General features: G+C 41.2%; 3 protein-coding genes across 3 annotated transcripts; 2 read left to right on the forward strand and 1 right to left on the reverse strand.

Moving 5' to 3' along the window:
- Nucleotides 1–5224: 5224 nt before the first annotated feature.
- LOC116202759 (RING-H2 finger protein ATL40-like) lies at nucleotides 5225–6265 on the forward strand. The gene has a single exon (XM_031534369.1). The coding sequence runs from the start codon at nucleotides 5313–5315 to the stop codon at nucleotides 6048–6050; it is 738 nt and encodes a 245-aa protein (XP_031390229.1). The 5' UTR covers nucleotides 5225–5312; the 3' UTR covers nucleotides 6051–6265.
- Nucleotides 6266–7046: 781 nt separating this feature from the next.
- On the reverse strand, nucleotides 7047–9722 carry LOC116202758 (sodium/calcium exchanger NCL-like). The gene is made up of 6 exons (XM_031534368.1): nucleotides 9182–9722; nucleotides 8822–9007; nucleotides 8564–8745; nucleotides 8047–8472; nucleotides 7637–7939; nucleotides 7047–7479 (listed from the first exon to the last, which is right to left on the reverse strand). Exons 1-6 carry the CDS (start codon nucleotides 9573–9575, stop codon nucleotides 7231–7233), a joined length of 1740 nt encoding a protein of 579 aa, XP_031390228.1. The 5' UTR covers nucleotides 9576–9722; the 3' UTR covers nucleotides 7047–7230.
- Nucleotides 9723–10837: 1115 nt separating this feature from the next.
- Nucleotides 10838–13951, forward strand: LOC116204019 (midasin-like). Its single transcript, XM_031536036.1, has one exon. It carries the CDS (start codon nucleotides 10998–11000, stop codon nucleotides 13644–13646), a length of 2649 nt encoding a protein of 882 aa, XP_031391896.1. The 5' UTR covers nucleotides 10838–10997; the 3' UTR covers nucleotides 13647–13951.
- Nucleotides 13952–14265: the final 314 nt, after the last annotated feature.

The raw sequence follows: 14265 nt of genomic DNA on the forward strand, positions 1-14265 counted from the left end.
TATTTATATATATTTTTTCGATGATCAATATTTATATTTATAGTAAATTACATAAATTTAATGGAAAATTTTATTTAAACTTTTAGTTAAACTAGTGAATTTACAAGTGCGTTGCACGTGAAATCTTCTTTGAGAATGTTAAAATACATAATACTGGAACAACATAATATATAAGAAAACTTTCTTACAAAAAGAAATATATAAATTATAAGTAAATTAGTAGTATCTCCTTTTAATTGAAGTTGTGACCATTTTCAGTTAGAAAGTTGTTCTTACTTTAATTTATAAATAAATAAAATAAAAAGTAGTTAACAATATCTATGAAAATGATGACAAAAAAAAGTAAAAATGTGGCCTTTTATTATTCTAGAACAATTTTTTTATTGAAAAAATATAAATTATGAGTTTTTTATTACGTTTAGAGTGCTATCACTTTTTTCCTGTCAATTTTAACGGATTTTTCTAACATAGCACTAACATTGTAGACATAGCACATTGAAATCTACCAAGTAGATCCTTGGGTATTTAAATATTAAATTAAAAATAAAAATTATTAAAGGATGCTAATAATATTCACAAAAATATTTCATTTAATTTTATAATAAAATAAAATTCAATGGAAACATAAATATATATATATGAACAATAGTATTTACATATGTAACACACAAAAGTATATACAAAATTAATGTAGTAAAAGAGTATGACCCTTTGTACATCTCTATAGGTGTACGACCCTTTCCAAAGCATTTATACAACTTTTTTTTCTTTTCTGCCCTTGGTAAATTAATAATATTACTATTTTATCATTTACTCAAATAATATGAATACTACTAAACATCGCATCTTTTCGATAGCACGACATCCTTTTATTGTTTTAATAGAAAAATTAACTTTTACGTATTCTTTCTCATGACCTTTCAACTTCAAAGCACCCTTTCATGATTCTTCACTATAAAAACTACTTAACATGTTCTTCCTCATAATTATTCGCTTTGACACATGCATCAAACATAAAATAACTTCTCCAATAAACGCTTACGGTCAGTCTCTCCCCTTTCCTATTTACATTTGTATCTTTTCTATTTTCTCTTTCGGTTTTTTAATTATTCTTATTCTCTGACTTTGCTAATCGCTGGAAATTTTTTCCCCATATTCTGATTCTTCGACCATAATCCTTTTTATTTTTTTTTAAGTTTCAAAAACCAACATATACCTTTTCTTTTTTATGACCTTTCGATTTCAAGGCACCATTTCCTACTTTTTTACTAAAATAACTACCTAGCATATTCTTTCCTATAATTATTCACTCCGATAAACGTGTCAAATATGAAATAACTTCTCTATTCAATGCTCATAGTTCTTTTTTTATGTTCCTATTTACATTTGTGTCGATAGATTTCCAAAATTTATATTAAGAATTTTAAAAATTATTTTATAGATGAATATTTTCTGACGAGTTACTAACATATATCCTGTGAATAAAAAAAAATATTTTTTGACGAATTTTTCAAAATTTATATTAATTTATTTAAAATTTTATTTTAAGATATTATGTCATCAGTAATTTGTTTTCAAAGTCCTAATCAAATTTTTTATGAGATTCTATGGATACAAAAATACGCATTTGGGATAATAAAAAAGAAAGGGTCGTACTTCTAAAAGAGATGTACAAAGTTTAATACAGCTGATACAATATATGATAGAACATGTGAGGTAACTAATACTAAGAATGAACAACGAATAGAGAGTTGAAAGTTTATGAGAAAAAGTTATACTAATAAAGCACACTAAAAGTATGGAAGTAAAATGCATGAAAAGAAAGTTAGAAATTTACGAATGATACGGGTATTTTTTGGAACAAAAATTGAGAAAATATGAACTTTTGAAAATAAACACTTGATTCATAGCGAAGAGACAAGGAAAGTATGAAATTGTTAGGAATACAGAGGTTGAAAACGAACAGATGGCGCAACGAAATTTTGAAACTATAAAAATTGTTATGGAATAATAATATAACAAACATGCCTGTGATGAAGGGCTAAATCGATTGAGAGAGATGTATGGCAATAAAGCATCGAAAATGAGCAATGAATAGAAAGAGTCGGTTTATATTTATAATGAAAATGTGCAACCAAAAGTCACGAATCGAAAAAGTACGAGGAAAAGTCACGAAGGTATGAGGGCATTTTTTGAATATTGAAAATTAGAGAAATTTGTCATATATTTATATATAATATAGATATTTGCGTTTTGTTTTTGGTAGAAATGGGAAACTTACAACGTTTCGGTTAATACAAACTTTACGGGTAGTTATAGTACCATTTGGTCTATCAGGATATAGTCTAAAGCCCCGACAGGTGGGGAATTAAAAACAACATCATCATTGCATGAGCAGAGTTCTTCAGGAGCTATCCGAGCAAGAAAGTCAACAACCACACTGGCTTCCTGTGTAAGCATGTTGAATTTGGAAGTTGTCAGCAAGCCAAAATGATCGGCATACGTAATAAATTATCGGAGTCAGTTCCTAGGAAGAGATCCACCACTGCCTTGGTATCCAATTCTACAAGTAGAGACTGGACGCCTAATTCACGAGCCATTCGTAAACCATCTCTAAAGGCTCATAGCTCAGCTGTAAGGCTGTCTGTAACTACCAAGAAGCGATCGAATCTCTTTATCCATCCTCCAAGGTGGTTTCGAAAAACATCACTTGCTCCTGCTTTGCCCGAAGAGCTCTCAATAGAACCATCTAAATTCAGCTTCATTCATCCACTAAGGGAAGGATTCCAACGAACCTGGGTCGGTGTCTACAAGATCCATTCGAGCTGGCTTTGCAGAATGCGTGATGTGTCCAGCGGGTGATTCTTATTTGGTGCGCTTGGCACTACGATGGATTTCGTCAGCCTCCTCCGACGAGATATCGTGAGCTTCCCCGTGGAAAGGAAAGTTCTGGAGAGAGAGGAGGGAGAAAGAGAGAGAGCACCATCCAAAGATATTTGAGTAATTTTAACCAGCACATCTGAGGATTCCACCATAGAGATTTCCAAGTACGAGAATCAGCTGAAATTTTTGCATTGATTTATGGTGTAATTCCTATTGAAATGGTCAAGTGCAAAAACCAAGACAATTGTAAATATAAATTATTATCATCAAAGGAAATACCGCATGCAGAAGACGTGGGAAGTGGTAAAAAAGAGACTACTAAAATAATGGATCCATGGCAGCATATCTTATCTTGGGGGATTTCGCCGGCCGTTCACATGGGAACCGCTTTATTAATTTCTCTGTCTTTCCCCTTAATTTCTGTGATCACCCAATATTTAAATGGATGCCTAAGAATAAACAATATGTGTATTCGTATCCGGGGTCTTGGTTAAGATGTGAAGGATCTTTGGCACCCAAGAAACTCTCCATCCTCGTCATGTATGCATTCATTTAATCGAATTCGTGCATTGGCATGGAGTACCAAGATCGAGTTTGATGGAGGCGCTGGAGGGCCACGATCCGAGTTTTAAAGACCCTACTTTCTTCCATTCCCTTTCCTTCGTTCGCGTTTTCACGTGGACCACTTGAACGATTAAAGTTTCAACATATACGATGTTGTCCTATTGGCAGGTGCATATCCAACAGATCGATCTAGACCGAGGCCCATCGGATTATGCATACCTCGTAAAGTAAGTCGGAGATCATGAGATTCGAATACAGAAACAGTTGATCATCATATGGTCCATTTTTCAGGGAGAGTCGTGTACGGCAACAGAGATGGATGGGAGATTAGCAAAAAGTATTCCTCTTATTGACTTATTGCCACCGGTTAGTGTGTAAAGTGAATCTTGTTCGATATCTTCTTATGGTGTTTAAGTCAAGACCTCAAAAAGCATCTCCACACGAAATCTTCCCCGTTCCATGTGATTCCCGATCGGCCCGGCCTTCGTTTGACGAAAATATATCGACCCATACATCACTGGGAGAAATAAGGATTTTTGTCTCATTAGGATGGTTCACGTTCAATATTTGATATTTGACATATAATTTTTAAAGTTCTTGGTCATTGTTTAGATTGAAAAAAAGATTGATCCTATTAATAAAAGTTAATTCAAGCGATTCAGCGCTTGTTACTTTTAATAAGGTATCGGATTCGAGTTTTGTGAATGGAATCCTTGATTGGGAATTTGGTGAGTTTTACCTTCTAATTGATCGATCCAGTTCGAACTGAATTAATTAGAATCCATTAGGTTTCTAGATACTATTATACACATCAAAAAAAAAAATTGATCGTCTATTAGGATTCAGTGATTTATTAGTTTACTTCCATACTTCACAAATACTGACTCACAAGATTATATAAATGTCGTGTTGACATCGAACTGTCCTTAGTTCATATTAATTAAAGATCTAGCCAGACAAATTAAATTTTCGCATTTTGATATACCTTTTGATGATGTTCATTAACAATACATGTAAAGATTTGGATCTCAATGAGACGGAGATATTATAATAACTTTCCTGAAGACAGATGTTTTATCTCTTATTTCTTTTTCCCTCCCATATAATTAATTAATTATGAAACATACATAATCAAGAACTTAACATTAATTTAAACAAAAAAGGAGATGGTAGGAGGGTAGTCAGCATTCAACAGTCAACCCCTCGAAAAGATGGGCCTCTTGTCATTTCTTACGTCCCTTCTGCCGAATTCCTGAACAAACAAATCGTGGAATTTCTAATTGTAAGAGACACCATGCACTGACAAACGCATTCGTATTAAATTATTAGAAATTCTAACAAGAGATTAAGTTATGTGTATTTTTACATTTGATAAATACTTTTAATTTAAACATTTTTTCGTTGGGTTTTTAATTTAAATATTTAGTATTTTATATTTTTTTATTATCATATAATAAAAGTACTAAACATTTAAAATAAAATATGAACTACACATTTCAATTAAAGTAAGTACTTTCCATTATCGAATAATAAAAGTACTAAATACTGGAGTCATAATCCTCCCTATCATAATCCAAAAAAAAAAACAAAAAGAACAATAAACATATTAATTACCATTATAAGAAAAATAAAAAGTCTCTTTTTTTCGGTGAATAAAAATTTATTTTATTAATTATTTAAAATTTTTCTAATATTATTCCAACTATTCATATTTTTTTATTAAGCTTTGATTTGTCTTGTACTAAGCTTTGACCTCTTTTATATGTCTCTCGTCTTGCATTGAAAGCATATAAGACCAATTACCTCAGATCTCCACTCCCTCCTCTTCTCCTCCTCCTCCTGGTCCTTGATTCCACGAATTAGCGATGGATGATGGCCAAGACGATAACTTCCGGCCGATCTTTCCTCATAGGTCGAACCCTTACGACCTCAACAGCAAGATCATGCTAACAGCTATAGTCTCGTTGATGATAGTGGTCGTGCTGGTGGTCATCCTCCACGTATATGCGAGGTGCATCATGGGCCGCCAGGCCCGCCGCCGAGCCGCCCTTCACAGCCTCAGCCTCAGGGTGGCCCGCCTCCACTCAGCTGAGCAGGAGCCCACCAAGGCTGGCCTTGACCCGGCTGTCATCCCCACTCTGCCTGTGTTTAAGTTCAAAGGAGCTGGAAACGGAGACGAAGAGGAGCCGGTAAGGCCAGAGTGCGCGGTTTGCTTGAGCTCCCTAGAGGATGAAGATATGGTTAGGCTGTTGCCGAACTGCAACCACATTTTCCACCCAGAGTGTATCGACATGTGGCTCAGCTCACACACCACGTGCCCCATTTGCCGGACCGAGGCCAAGCCGCAACTCCAGTCCGAGCCACGCGAGCCTCCCTCCCGGGCCCCAGCTCAGCCTCAGCTACTCAATGGCCTGAACGCTAACTTGTACTTCGTGGAAGGTACGTCGGACGGTTCAGCTCAAGCCCTGAACAAGAGCACCGGTGGGTCCAGCTCACGATTCAACTCGTTCCGAAGGATACTGACTCGGGAGAGATCATCGCAGAGGATCCAGTCCTGCGGCCTAGACGATGACATAGAGGATCCTGAGAGCCAGAGGCTATGATCAATCAATCATCATAGGTAGAGGCAACCTTTTCAAGTCAAATTTTTTTTACCACTTTTTTTTTTTTTTATGTTCATAACTTCATACGCTTTATAACTTGAGTATAGCCTACTCCAAATTAGGGTAATCAAGCTGTTAAATATTCGGTACGATTAGTTCATGCATCGGGTCTCGGAGACGAATAATGAGAAGAGTTCCATTTGTATTCGGATTCATCTTTACTGATTCAAAATCAAGAGATAATCATGCACTTGATTAATTTAAAATGGCCATAAGAGAAGAAACAAGGTGGAGTTTGGTGAACTACTGAGGTTTGACATTGCTGTGTGCCCAGCTAATCGACAGAGAACATTAGGTGTGATTCCATTTTCAGACTACCCTGATTTTAATCTTTATGCTAATTTCCCGATCTGCAGAAATCCCGATGCTAACTCCTGCAATATATCGAACCGAACAATTGTCATTTCTTGTCTCGTTTTGCTGCGGGATGGCAGTCAATTAGGATCATTCCTGTTGCATTGTGCTTAAGACCCCGGCCTTTTGGGCCTAGACATCTTCTTGAGTCATGAAAGTCCATGAAAAACTAATTGGCCACTGAATTTCCGAGTCTGTCTTCCCCTCTTTGGGATGTGATCATAGGCCTATATGGACTGTTTACAAGGAAAAACAGGAATATGCAAGCAGCACAGCCAAAAGCACTACGGTCAGACTTCCTCGGTTGTGCATATAATCGAGTGACTCAAACTATTATTATTGCCATGACGATATCAGGCTATGGTCAGTACTAGAGCTCTTTTTATGAGCAGCATCTCATCCAATCTGCATCAGCTTGTATCACTCTGTATGTGCCTAATGGAGCACATCAATGCTCGATTTAGCAGCGTTCCACGATTGAGGAAGTCCTATGCCATTGAAGGAAAGAGTTACGAAAAATGGCATTAAAGAAAGGAAACAGCAATGATTTGCCTTGTATGAACAGGAAGAGTCAGCTGTGTCTTTATGTCGACCATTCGAGGCATTATTATGTTTCAGTTAAGAATTTGGTGAATGTTCCACAAAGCCGTGCCTTAAGCATCTACAAGATTTATCGACGGAAAGTTCCAGGTACGAAAACTAGATTAAAAAAGAAGATGAATATCGACTTGTATACGTATCGATCTCTATGCATGAACTAGCTAGTCTAGGATAACCCGAGAACATAGTCGAGAACAAAGACCATAGCCAATGAGAGCGGGTAAAGTGCACAAGCCAACAGAGCGATCCACAGGGGGAAAGTGGTTCGGAAGCTAGCGATGATTCCCATCACTGCGCAGACGATAAATATTATTAGCACTTCCGAGAAGAAATTCCAATCCAGCTCACGAATATAGACCAGTCCAAGGAACACAGATAGGGAGAGGGTGTTGCTCATGGTCACCGATCCGTATATCTGCATAATATATATACAGCTTCCGTTAAATGAAATACATGACCCCATTGTCATACGAAACGCCTTCTAGATCAGTTTGGATTGCCAATATAGAATGTTATAGATGCCTTACTTTAATAAGTTTAAGCTTTTAGATCAGCAACTGATCGAACCATACCTCAGAGTAGGCAAGAGATGTAGTCCTCAACTTCTTCCTACTGGTAAAGATCAGAGTTGAGACCACCTCGCTCGAGCTTGCAAAGGGCAAAATGACAAAGGAAACAAAGAATGAAGGAATGCCTGTTGCCGTCGACAAATTGTCGACAGAGTCCACGAGCGGATCTGCAAATACACCAGCAATAACAGTACCGCCCAGCAACATCAGCACCGCCTTCATGACGTTCCACTTGATTTTTTCCTTGTCTGAACTGACCACGCTATCTTCTTGATCCACCAATAGATCACACTCTTGCTGCGCTCGCTGTGATCATCGTTTAAAATGGTCATCATCATCAGCGCTCATAATTTTATTCGAGGTGATAAATGCTGAACTGAGTCTGAGAAAGCTATAGAGTGTTATGGCTATACCCGTTGGAAGCTATTCAGAAGTCTCGTAATTTTTGAACTCTCGTCGCAGTGGAAATGACCTTTGGAACGCATAGCTTTATGAAGCCATTTGGAGATTCCTCGAACAAACTCCTCCTTATTTATGTGGGAATCCTCGGAAATATCGAAGTCCTTCATCACTTTTGAGACCGCATCATCAAAATTCATGTCCATCTCTTCAAACTGGATCCCAACCAGGAGGCCTCTCATCTCCTCTGGCGATAGGAATCCATCAGAATCCTTGTCTAGCTTCTCGAATAGCTTCTCCATGACTTCGGTGTTGGGCTTGCCCTCATCAGTGAGAAGTCTGCCAATCGTACGTAACTTGAGCTGCCCAAGAATTCCCGACATGACTCGCTTGTGTACTGCATACGCGAATTTTCTCCTCTGGATCCACGGCTGGGAAACCTGTATGATACAGACTCAAAAAAGAAGATTTAAAGACATTCCTATTCAAATTAGTTATTGATGGCCAATCGAAGTCATTGATTAATATTACCTGATAGACGCTGTAAGATATCAACAAACACATTGAGACGATGAACGATGCCAGAATTGCCGCCCGACTCTGTGAGCCACTGCTGAGGACTTCAGGTAACTGGGCTATTATGAAAGGGATTACTGAGATAACCATGATCCTCGCAGCGTAGCTCGTCCATATATCGGTGGACACCCCCGATCCTAGAATGGTTTCGAAAGCTTATTCAGTTTAATGATTTGACCGGAGTATAACGGCACAACAGAAACTTTCAAGTACCTGTCAAGCTGAATGATTTCGTGTCCTTTTCATCAACTGCAATCGAGTTTTCAATGTCACATTTTCCGACCATGAGACAAGTGCCCCACAGAACTGTCAGAAGCAAAACGTTGGATCCGGCGAGCAGACCCATGCCAACAGAGAGCTGGTCCTGGGCATCTTCTTTGCTCCCAGAGATTCCTGATGCTGAAAAGTACAGAAAATTCTCAAACCGATAACTTCATGAAGTACTCGACAGCAAGATATTGAATTCCATGTTCCACGGACAATTGATCCGGGAAGTATTCAGTCAGGAATCATGTGGACCACGAATTTTCTATGCAATGTAATTTGTTATTCATTGCACAACATCGAGCTTACCAAGAATGATTGCAGCATCAGGAAGTGAGCTGAGGATTGGCAGAAAGAGGCCACCGATAATGCCAGGGCCGAGCACTTGGAGCAGGATCTCGCTTCCATCAGACAACAACTTAGCCGATACAAACATCATATAACCGTACACAAGAATGAGGAAAACGTTCCCCAGGATGGTGCTCGTGCAGGGCAGGAACCCATACGTCTCATCGCAGCTCTTCGATGAGAATAAAGGTTTGAGCAAGAATGTGGCGCTTCGACTCTGTGTAGTTCCAACTCCATCAGAAACGAGGATAGGAGATGACGAATCGCTCAGAACAATCAGGCGGCTCAGCACATCTCCGGCTAGGAAAAGAATCAGAGTGACAACTAAAAGCACAGATGCAACTCTTCTAGCCATTTCTTTGGGCAAAAATCTGTCACGAGATTAACCCGGGCAATCGGATGATGTCTTGTCTCACTGATACAAGATCTTAACGTATGAACATAATGCTTTCGACATGAGGTTCCTGATAAGAGCAGATGGCGGGTGACTTTATAATGTCTTAAGTCAACTAAAAGAAGTGGGACTTCGAATAATTCTTTTTCCTCATTAAACTCTCTTTCTATTGGAGCAATTGGGCCTTAATTCGTTGACAAATTCATGTGCTTACAGCTTCCCACAGAAAAGTAAACGAGCTCTTAGTTTATATTAACATATTAAAAGAGCCATGTGCATGATCTTCATGTCCGAATTAGCTTACTTACGTTTTTTGTCAATGATTGTGCGGGAAAGTCATTCTCGACAAAGACCCGAAGGACAGAACCCGGTGAAGTGCAGCCCCAGAAAGCATTACCGTGATCGTGTTTTGTGGAAGTTCTTGATGATGATAGAGAAAGAGGTTGCTTGCACAAATACAACATCCAGCAAATCTTGTTCGACCCGATCATCTTGTACTCTGGGAATAAGGTCAATAATCATTAATTATTTGCAAATTGTTTAGTAGAGCCATGGAGATGATGATCGACTATGCGTATGCGATGTCCGGGGCAACAGACAGGACACTAGAAAACTATATATTCACGAGGGCTGCCCTAACTGCCCCCACTATCTTCATAATACGTACTGATACATCCAAGCTTGCATAACATGTTTCCTGCAAATCCCAAATCAAAATGTTCTCATGTAATTGAGCAAGTTTCCAGCCTAGCATAGGAATATGCATTATTATTATTATAATTATTATTCCCAGCTTAGTCACAGATTGCTAGTCGCAATTGAACGACCCTTCTAAAAAGTCTGTCTTTGATCATTCCATGTGCTTGACATAAACAATTCATATTCTCGATGATGTAACTAAACTATTTTACACTCCTCATTTCAGTATGTAAATCGCTCTTTCAAATGCAATGGATGTGTCTATTACATTTGGCAGTCGGTACCATGCCGACATCAATTTAGACTAATATATAAAGGGTTTTACGTTTTTTTTTTCTCATTTTCATGACAAGACCCGTACAAGTGATCTTTACTTGTACAACGCAACTTAAGAAAGTGTCGCAGTAATAGAGACAGATAAGGAAGGTGAGGGGCATAAATTGATAAACCTCAAACTACGAGGGAAAACTGAGAGGGAAAGAAAACTTTAGGGCCCAATGTGAAAATTAGCCCACTCTCTCTTCCTCAGGAATCCGTGCCCTGCAGAGCAGCAGAGACAGAGCTCTCTTCGTCTTCAGCTTCCATGGCCATGACCTGACCTGAACTTCTCCTTCTCGGCGGGCGGTTCTCCATATCAAAGGTCATAGCTTTCTTCCACTTCTTCTTCCCGAAAACCCTAACGCCATGAACCTAAATGAAGATCACCTGCCAAACCACGATCCCGTTCCTCAATCTCAATCGCATTCTCCCCAAACCCTAACCCTAGAAATCCCCGCTCCTCAGGCCTGCGATGCCCCCGATCAGGGCCCTCAGAAGCCGCAGGGCTTCCTTGAGCACACCCAGATGGATGAGGACGTCGATCCCCCTCCCTCCACCCCGAAGTCACCCCCCATCACCCCTCACGACGGCGGCTCCCATACCGCTGTCTCCCGCCGCGGCCACAAGAGCAAGAAGCCCGGAATGAAGTGGCGGGGGCGAGGCAAGAAGTACCAGCAGAAGATCAACGCCCTCAACGCACTCAACGCACTCCTTGATACCTTCCTTAAGACCTTCAAGCCCGTTCCTTTCATTCCGGCCAAAGCCCTCGACTTTGCCCGCCACGAGAGCCTCCTCAAGCGGCTCGGCCTCTGGGAGTTCGTCCAGGTTAGCTTCGATAGGACTCTCCGCTCTGATCTCCTCGCGCAGCTGGTCACGACGTTCAAGAAGAAAGAGCGGTGCAGCTACGTCAACGAAGTGAGGATTCTTGTCAACAGGGCGGATCTGGCGAGGGCCCTGAAGCTGCCGCTTAGGAAGAAGGAGAGGACCTCATCGGGGCTGGAGATATCGTTGGAGAGTACCGAGAAGGAGGAGTCTATTGGGTTCCTTTTGGATTTCGTGTCGAACTGGGTACTTCTGCACGATGATATGTGGATTATGCCCGATAATGTGTTGAACTGGAACAATGCTATTCGGGAGGGGAGGTTTGAGAGTTTGGATTGGCCGGATATGATGTGGTTCATGGTGGAGAAGGAGCTAACGCAGGGCCCGGCTTTGGAGAATTGCTATTATGCCTCTCACCTGCAGTGCTTGATAAGGTCTCAGCGGGAGGAGCTGTTGAGGGAGGAGGTGGATGTGAAGGACGGAGATGACGATGTGAAGATGGTCGATTTAGAGGAGCAGAGCTTGGAGCTGAGTCTCGGGCATGACAATGTTGATAGTGCTGATGTCGATGAGAAGGAAGGTGCTGCTAGTGCTGAAGTTGGTATCAGGAAAGAGGAGTCTTTCAGTGCTGAGAAGAGGGATGAGGAGGATGAGTCGGGTGCTGGACGAGAGGAGGATGGAGTAGCAGTCGAAGAGGATGGCAATGTTGAAGCTGGTATGGGGGAAGAAGAAGCAGAGGAGGCAGACCATCAAGCTGAGATGGAAAATGTGGCTAAAGAGGAAGAACCGGGAGAGCAGTGGTTTCTGGATGGACAGAATGAGACGGGCGAGCATTTCTTGCGGCAATGTAGCTTTAACAATGTCGGAGATATTGACATGGGTTACAACATGGACAAAAAGACAGAAGGAGAAGGGGAAGAGGGAGAAGATATGGAGGAGCAGGAAGTCGAAGATGAAGAGGGGGATGATGATGATGATGATGAAGAGGAGCAAGGAGACGAGCGAGGAAGGTTCCATATGTCGGAGAACTTAAACGACTTGGAAGGCCTGTCTTCGGCGAATCTGATCCAAGTAATGGATAACAACCAAATGCCATTTAGTTCAGGAGTTCAGATTTGTGGTGACTCGTGCGGAGAGTTCTTAGCCTCCAGTTCGAGAGCCGAAACCCACCTCGGCCCCGGTGGGCCTTCTATTTATGGGAACCCAAACAAGAGGGAGATGGATCACAGCAATGGGCTCCTGCTTAACAATGGCTCCAATAAACGGATGAGGACCGAACCGCTTGATTTCAACACCTGCAGCGAGAATGCCCTGGAATGGTTTGAGAAGATGAGGATGGCTCACGAGGCGAGGGAACAGATGTGGGCTACCTCTGCTATGAACCAGCAGATACTGCTCAATGAGCTGCAGCAGAGAGAGAGCATGATCGAGCACCTGCACAAGGCGAGGGCCGAGGACCAGCAGAAGATGCAGCATGATATCTACAGGCTTGAGAGGGAGCTCCACATGATGGTAGGACTTCTAGAAGGGTACAGGAAGGCCCTGAAAGAGAGTAACAGGGCATTTGCTGAGTACCGGGCCGGGTGCCCTCAGCTCGACGAGCCACTCTACAGGGACGTCCCCGGGTCAGGGGGCCTCATGCTGAGTGTGACGGAACTGGAGAAGCAAAGAGCGAGGAGGGAGGAGGAGGAGAGGGCAAAGCTCGTGATCATGAAGGATAGGATCAAGGATTTTGAGGCAGTGTGGAGCATGAGGTTCGAGGCCCATCTCGAAGCGACTGAACTCCTTGCCAACAAGTTGCTTAAGATTGAGGAGGAAATGAAAGCTGTGAAGAAATTGGTTAAGGAGCGGAAGATGGGTCAAGAAGAGGCCAAGGAATCTGCTGGTCAAGAAAAGGCCGAGGAATCGGCTGTTCAGGAGAAGGCCGAGGATTCGGCTGTTCAGGAGAAGGCCGAGGATTCGGTTGCTCAGGAGAAGGCCGAGGATTCGGTTGCTCAGGAGAAGGCCGATGATTCGGTTGCTCAGGAGAAGGCCGATGATTCGGTTGCTTATGAGAAGGCCGATGATTCGGTTGCTCAGGAGAAGGCCGAGGATTCGGTTGTTCAGGAGAAGGCCGAGGAATCCGCCGAGCAGAAGGTTGAGGAATCTGGCGATCAGGAAATGGGCAAGGAATCTACCCAGGCAGAAACCTAAGCTGAAGGGGTCGAAAAACTTTGATTTAGGCTTTTGTGGTGTGCCTGGGGGGGAAGGTGTACATGTGAACTTCGACCATTTTAGGTTAGTAAGGGGCTGTCGAATCCATTTTGCGAACCTCTTCTCTGCATATTTCGCATCGATGTATTTTATCTACTTAGCTAGTTAGTCAAGTTTGGGGTTGTAATTAGAAAACAGATCAGTGCCTGCAGATTGCGAGATGTTTAGTATAGATCAAGCTTTCATGGTATTGAAGTCTGATTAATCCCGTATATAACTGCTGATCTGCGTCGTTCGGTACTAAAGTGCTTATATCATATTTATCTTCTGAATGTTCCAGCTATGAACTCGCCCTCGAGTTTAGACTAGTTCTAGATCTATCAACACCCTTATTGTCAAATTGACAATTACAGCATTTTCTTGGAGGGGTATGCCCGTAACAAACCCAGTTGGGCTTTGCATTGTCATGAATTACTCTTCGCGTTCTAAAGCAGAAGGAAGACCATTGACTCAGTTCCATTCGAACAGAAAACGACAACTATGGACTTTTCAGTTGAATGTTGGAAGTTGGAGGAAGCTGCTTTATTTAGTCGACCAATCAGACTTGGGTCTTGTCCTA

Source organism: Punica granatum, chromosome 4 (genome assembly GCF_007655135.1).
Source record: "Punica granatum isolate Tunisia-2019 chromosome 4, ASM765513v2, whole genome shotgun sequence".
NCBI classification, from domain to species: Eukaryota; Viridiplantae; Streptophyta; class Magnoliopsida; order Myrtales; family Lythraceae; genus Punica; species Punica granatum.